General features: G+C 48.1%; 1 protein-coding gene across 1 annotated transcript in view; it reads left to right on the plus strand.

Annotated features, from left to right (window-relative positions):
- Positions 1–4,081, plus strand: part of NCAM1 (neural cell adhesion molecule 1) — a 44,528-nt gene extending 40,447 nt beyond the window's left edge. Inside the window, exon 21 of the mRNA XM_017738373.1 lies at positions 1,333–4,081. Within this exon, the coding sequence (XP_017593862.1) occupies positions 1,333–1,447 (115 nt within the window). The 3' untranslated portion in view covers positions 1,448–4,081. The remainder of the gene's footprint in view (positions 1–1,332) is intronic.
- Positions 4,082–6,591: the final 2,510 nt, after the last annotated feature.

Here is a 6,591-nt window from a genome sequence, read left to right on the forward strand (position 1 = left end):
GAGCAACGTGAAGAGCGAGGCTGCCTCGGGCAGCGCCGCCAACCCCTCGCAGAACGAGGACTTTAAAATGGACGAAGGGACCTTCAAGCCACCAGACATTGATCTTGCAAAGGATGTTTTTGCAGCTCTTGGCACTGCTACTCCTCCTGCTGCCAGCGGGGCTGGTGGGCAAGCCCCCGAGCCTGCTGCTGCCGCTGCAGACAGCTCTGCCCCCGCCGCGCCCGCAAGCACCGAGTACGGCCGCCTTTACTCTTGTGTTGGTTGTGTGCTGTGTCCCTCGTGCCCTGGTGCTGTGCTGTGTCCTCTGTTGGGTGTTCTCTTGACTAATCTCACTGTTTCCTGAGCCAACTAACTCACCCGAGAGCCCACAGGGCTTGGCTTGGAAGGTGCCAGGAGGAGAGCAGGAGTAGGCTGTGCCAGGGAGGCAGAGGAAGGGGAGCTGGGGATTTATCAGAAACGTGTTGCTCTTTAGGCTCTGGTGCAGCTTTTTCTGTCCTGGGTTACTCTTTCATGGAAGAGATCAGAAGTAGTCCAGTTTGGTGTAAAAGGAAGAGCTTTCCTCAGAGTGCTGAGGTCCTGCAGGTCAATGAGCACAACCCCCCAAATCCCATGTCCTGGCAGGTCAGAGCAGCTTCAGGACTCACTCAGTGTCAGGCTGGGCAGCAACCAGTGCCCTGTGGAAAGGTGACAGCGTTGGAGCCTCTGGAGTTGTCCCCAAGCTGGCAGGAGGCTGGGGCAGTGTGAGCCTGGCTGAGACAGGGAGCACCCTGAGTTGGGCAGGAGAGTGAAAACAGCACCTGGGGGCTGGGGGAGGGTCCCAGCTGTGCTGCAGATGTTGGACTGCCTGGGCTGGCAGTTGTCACCTCTCAGGGTGGTCACCTCCCTCCCACTTGTGAAAATGGCTGTGGCAGAATTCCCATCTTCCATGTTCCCCTTCCTGCAGCATCCTGGGGAATTCAGGACTGGCTTCCTGTAGGAGCACAAAAAAGGGGATTGCTGCTCAGGTGTCAGGCTGTGTGAGCAGGGAGTTCGGGTGCCAAAGCCAAATCCTTCTGCAGCTGTGTGAGTTTGTCCTGCTGCTCCTTTTTGCACTCCTGCAGCTCAGCCCTGAGCCAACCCAGGGCAGGAGAAGCCAAAAGAAAGGTTAATCTAGAACTAAATGACCCAGGGTGGGGGAGCTGAGCTTGGTGTTCCTTAGTCCTGCCTCAGGAAATGCTGGTTTTGCTCTCTCAGGGCGATTTGTTTCCAGACAGACGCTCTCTCGCTGTGGCTAGCTCGGCCCAGGCGGTGTTTCCGTGCCTCTAAACTGTGCCCTTTGCTGCCTCTCCCCAGGAAAATGCCCGCAGAGGACAAAGGCGCCGTGCAGGACAGGAAGAGCCCTCCCGCAGAAGTGAAGACGGTGCCCAACGAAGCCACACAAACAAATGAGAACGAGAGCAAAGCATGATCAGCACCGGCAGAGGGGACGGCAGAAACCTTCACCCGAGCATTGAAATCACAACCCACACACCCATCTCATTCCTCTAGTGTCTGTTGCCTTTTTTTAAAAGAGAAAAACAACCAACCAACCAGAAAATGCATAAATGGGGGGAGGGAGGGAATGTCTCTTTTTTCCTTTTTTTTTTTCTCTCTTCTTCTGTTTTTGGTTTGGTTTTTTTTTTTTTTTTTTTGGGTTTTTTTGATTTTTGTTTCTTGGTTTTTTTGAGATTTCTAGAAAGGTTCTATTTGTTGTGCACTTGCTTTGAAAAAGTAAAACATGTTAAAAACAGGGTTAAACCCGTCACCAAATCAGGGCTCAGCTGGCCCTGTGTATATTCAAACAAGCAAAAATTGCAATGCTGGTTGCAGTGTGGCTGGGAAGCTCAAAATCAAGTAGTCCTAGACACAAAAAAAAACCACAAAAAAAGACAAAAAAAAAAATGAAAAGAGACCCTGTTGTTTCCTTTGTTAGTATAGCAGAGAGAACCACTGTGCTGCTGGGCACAGCTGGTGCTTAAAGAACAAAGTCCACAATTTATTTTTATACTTTTCAGTCGAGTTTGAAATATGTAAAGCCTCATAAATAAGTTATAATTTCTGTTCACCTTGTATCTGGTCAGTATGCAAAGTGTCTCGAGCTCTTTGTGACTGAATCCTGCTCGCCACGTTAGACCTTTATTTGGGGTTTATTATTATCTATTTTTTAGGAAGAATGCCAAAATTGCAGCTTCGGGGGATGTATTTCAATTTGCAGTATTCAGACTCTACATTTCTTTTTAAATTTTACGTTCAATTTTTGGTTTTGTTTTGTTTTGCCAACTTGGGTTCTTTCCAGTGTTTACAATTGACAGATATTTTTTTAACTTTTGTTGTGTTGAAATGGATGTGTAAAATAGCTGCCTTTTTTTCTTCTTTTTGTTTTTTTTGGTTTTTTTTTTTTTGGTTTTTCAGTAAATCCAGTCCTGTAGACACTAGGGTAGCAGCATGCTTGCTTTGCAAAGGGAGACATTTTCAACCGTGGATGTTTACAGTAGTCGTTTCCCCTTTTCTCTTTTCTTAATTATTGTTATTATTATTATTATTGTTATTATTATTATTATTATTTCTTACTGGAGTAAGAAGAAAAGCAATGCTGGGGTTTGGTTTGGGGTTTTTTTGGGGGGTGGGGGTGTTCAAACCACTTGCCACCAGTCAAGGGCTTTAGCCAGCAATCCCCAGGCTCTGCTTGGGGTGAGGGAATTGCTGGAGAAAATCCTTCTGTGCTTAAATTTAGTTTGAAGTCCCTTGCTGGACCTGGGCCTGACTGCATAAGAGAAATACCATCTCTGCTTTTTTAGGACATTCTCCCCTTTCCTTCACGGAACCCTCCCGGAGCTCTGAGGAGCACAAGGGAGGTTGTACAGTTTGGGCTGGTCTGGGCTCAGGTGTGTGACCAAATCAATCCCTCCTGATCATGGCAGAAAATTCCAGTGGCAGAAAATTCCAGTTGCAGAAAACATAAGTTTCAGAGAATCCCAATTTCAGTTAACACCGATTTCAGAAAATCCCCATTTCAGAAAACTACTCCAATTTCAGTAAATTCAAGTTTCAGTAAATACCAGTTTTCAGAAAATACCACTTTCAGTAAATACCATGCCCTCTGACCCTAAAAAAAAAAAGCCAAAATAAAAGCAAAGATGTTTTTGCCCAAAGGCGCTGGGCAGATTCCAGCCCCTTCCCTTCCTGCAGGTGCAGCTCCACCAGGTGATCCTTGGAGGTCCCTCCCAAGGGACCCTCCTGGTGCATCCCATCCCCTCCTGTGTGCTGGGTCTGTGCCCTGCAGGACCCAACTCCTGCAGTCGGGAGCAGGGGCTGGAACTCGGTGCCAGGGCTGTCCCCTGGCACCCTGCAGAGCTGGGGAAGGGGGTGAGGCAGCCCCTGGGTTAAATGATGGATGGGGGGAGCTGATCAATGGGATTTATCATCAGGAATCATGGAGAAACACAGATTTAGGGGTGGGAGAGCTGATTAATTGGATTTATTATCAGGAATCGTGGAGCAACACTGAGATTTGGGGGTGAAAAGGAGCTTTGAGCAGAAGGAAGGCAGAGGAATGTAGGGAGAGACCAGCCCATTGTATAGAGATGTTCCTCCTGTTGGGGTTTTGGGTTTTATTTCCCTTTTTTTTTAAATTTTATTTTTATTTTTATTTTCCCTTTTGTTTTCTTTTTTTTTTTTAAATTCTACTTTAGATCTGCAAGCTTGTGCACTGTGGGTGCGTGACTATTTTAGTGTGAACCGTGTTTTTTGTCATAGTATTGAAATAATAAAAGCTTCAACATAGTTTGGATGTGGAAGGTGTAGCGCTAGTTCAGATTTGAGAAACAAAAAAAATAAATATTCAGGAATTAAAATCATTTAAAAAAAAAACAGAAAGAGAACAACTCTTACAAAGAGCAGAAGCCTTTAAATGAGAAAAGCAACCCGAGCTGACTCTGGCGTTCCCAGAAGGATGAGGGGGGTGTGGAGGCTGTATCCATGTATTCCTTGGGAATATGCAGTCTGTTCCAGTGGCATCACACCATTTCCAGCTGTGAAAAACAATGGTCTTGTCATTTGCTAAGTGTGGGGTTTCTTGCATTTTGTTTTCCTCAGCTCCTGGGGTGCACGGGGAGGGCGATGGAGGTGCAGGCAGAGGCTCCCCGCCCGTCCTGGGCGGCTTTTGGGGCAGGATGGGGCCTCGTTGCCAAGCCTGGTGTCAAGTCCAGCCCTTGCATGACCATCACAGCAGTGTCCATGGAGCCCTGGGCAAGTTGGGCTCATGGTCCCAAGGATTCCTTTCTTTTTCCCCAAAGAAATGAATCCATGAAGAGCAGCCGTGGCCCTGCCACAGCTGGGCAGTGCGGGGGCAGCGCTGGTGCCTTCATCCCCGTGGGTGAGCACAGTTTGTCCCTTCTGTGCCGAGTTCTGGCTGCTTTTGTCACCTGTGTGTGCTGGAACACACAGAGCTGGGCAGCTTGGAAGGAAACACAGCACCCCTCCCAAAAACCTGCCCCAGGACCTCCACCAGCACCTGCTGGGTGGGAACTGGTGGAGCTGCCCCACCTGGATTGGCGTTTTTGTCCCAAAAGGTGACCAGCTCAGAGCCCAGCCTAGCACCCAGTGGCACTTTGGGAGTGGCACTGGCTGGGCTTTAAGGTCCCTTCCATCCCAAAGCTCTGGTTTGGGGCCGATGGAGTGAGCCCCACTCCGAGCCAGGAGGGAACCCTGAGCAGTGTCCAGCAGCTCCTTTCAGTGCTCCCATGACCCCTCCCCACACCTGTGGTGGGTTTACATCGCCCTCGAGGGGGAATCATTCAATTTAATTCAATTTCATGTCCAAGTAGCCCGTTCCCAGCCAGCAGTGGCCTCACAGCTTTGATGGGTCCCCACGGGCAGGGACCAGCCCCACGTTGGTGGCACTGCCCTGGCTGCTCCGTGTGTCCATCCCCGGGGCTGGTGGCACTGCTGGGGCCCGTGGCACTGCCCTGGCTGCTCCGTGTCCCTCCCCAGTGTCACCAGGAGCGCTGCCATCTCGTGCTGCACCATTCGTACAGGTGACAATAGTGCATCCCGCCCGTCAGCTTCCAGAGTGGAGTTTTCTTTTCACACTTTTCTATGGAGCCTTCAAACCCCACATTTTTCACCACCAGGCTGTTTTGGTAGTTGTTCTCAGCCCCTCCATGGCCATCCTTCCCCAGCATTCCCTACTTTTGGGGGCCTTCTATCTTGTTAAAAAAAGAAAAAAACAAAAAATCTTTTTACCGAGTGAAACATCGACTCCACCTTTATCCCCATTCTCACTGGTGTAAATACTGATACTAACTGAGGATTTTGACTTTGCATTCTGTCAGAATACTGTGTTCAAATAAAAATTACAAAAAAAAAAAAAAAAAAAAAAAAAAAAAAAAAAAAAAAAAAAAAAACTCAAGAAAACCTGCAGTCTGCCCTTCTTTAGCTGCTCTGCCAGGGCCAGCACCTGGTCCTGCTGCCTCATCCCAACTGAGTGTCACTAACAGCACTTCAGAGTTGATTTCTTTGTCCCTCTATACTTATTTACTTACTTCCTGGAGATAACAAACACAAAAATGCAGTTTCACAGCTACTGAGGAGCTTTTTCCCCACAAAAAAGGCACTTTTCTGTTGCCTGGCTGTGGAAAGCGTGAGTGGAGCGTTGGGTTAACAGGTGTCCTCTGCCCAGCCTGAATTGGGTGCCTGAACTTGATAACTGAGGTTTGAATGTAATTAATTTATTCAATTAATTCATTTAAAAGTCTTGATATTTTTTTCTAAATTTCAGCTAAAAATTGTCCAAATGGGCAACTTTAATTTTTTTACTCTGGAGATTACAGGGAGGGGAGGGTTGTCTTATCTTCACAAATTCAGGCAAAACAGAGTTGATTTTCACACAGAAGATTCCACTTCACTGAAAAAGAGCTTTTTTAGTCACTACCCGACCATTTGATATAAAAAACACCAACTGCTTTCAACTGGGAGGCATCAATTGACCCGAAGTCCCTGGCTGGGGTTGAAGGAGAGGCTCTGGGGTTGCCCTTTCTGGGTCAGGGTTCCCTGAATGCCCCGGTCACTGTCCACCGTGCCAGCTGGATGGAACCCGTGCCCTGCCTTTGCCCGGTTCCCTGCTGCACCCTTTTAACCTGGAGGAGCTCAGGGCTTCTTCCTTCTCCTCCCACAGAAGTGGAAAGGGATTTTGCTGCCCCTGGAGCTGGGGTTGTGCTCGGTGGCAAAACCACTGACAAATCCTTTATTAGATCTTTATATTTCTGCAGCCGTTTCCTCAACCCTCAGACCTTTTAATTTCCATTTAATTTTCATTTTCCCTCATTTCTCCCTCTGTTAAGGCCATGGCACCTGACTGGCAGCATCACCTTGGCTGAGTGTGGCTCCTTTACCCCAGGCTGGGCTGAATTTGGGGTAAGTCTGAGCGGGGCTGGGGGGCTGGAGGGAGGCGGAGGGACATTTTTGTGCTGCTTCTTTCTCTCATCCCTTCTAGAAATTAAAATTAGCTGGCCTTTTAATCAGATATAAGCACGTGAACATTGTGCACGTGCTTCAGAGCATCATTTTAAGTGC

The sequence above is a fragment of the Corvus brachyrhynchos genome, unplaced genomic scaffold (genome assembly GCF_000691975.1).
Source record: "Corvus brachyrhynchos isolate BGI_N302 unplaced genomic scaffold, ASM69197v1 scaffold46, whole genome shotgun sequence".
NCBI lineage: Eukaryota > Metazoa > Chordata > Aves > Passeriformes > Corvidae > Corvus > Corvus brachyrhynchos.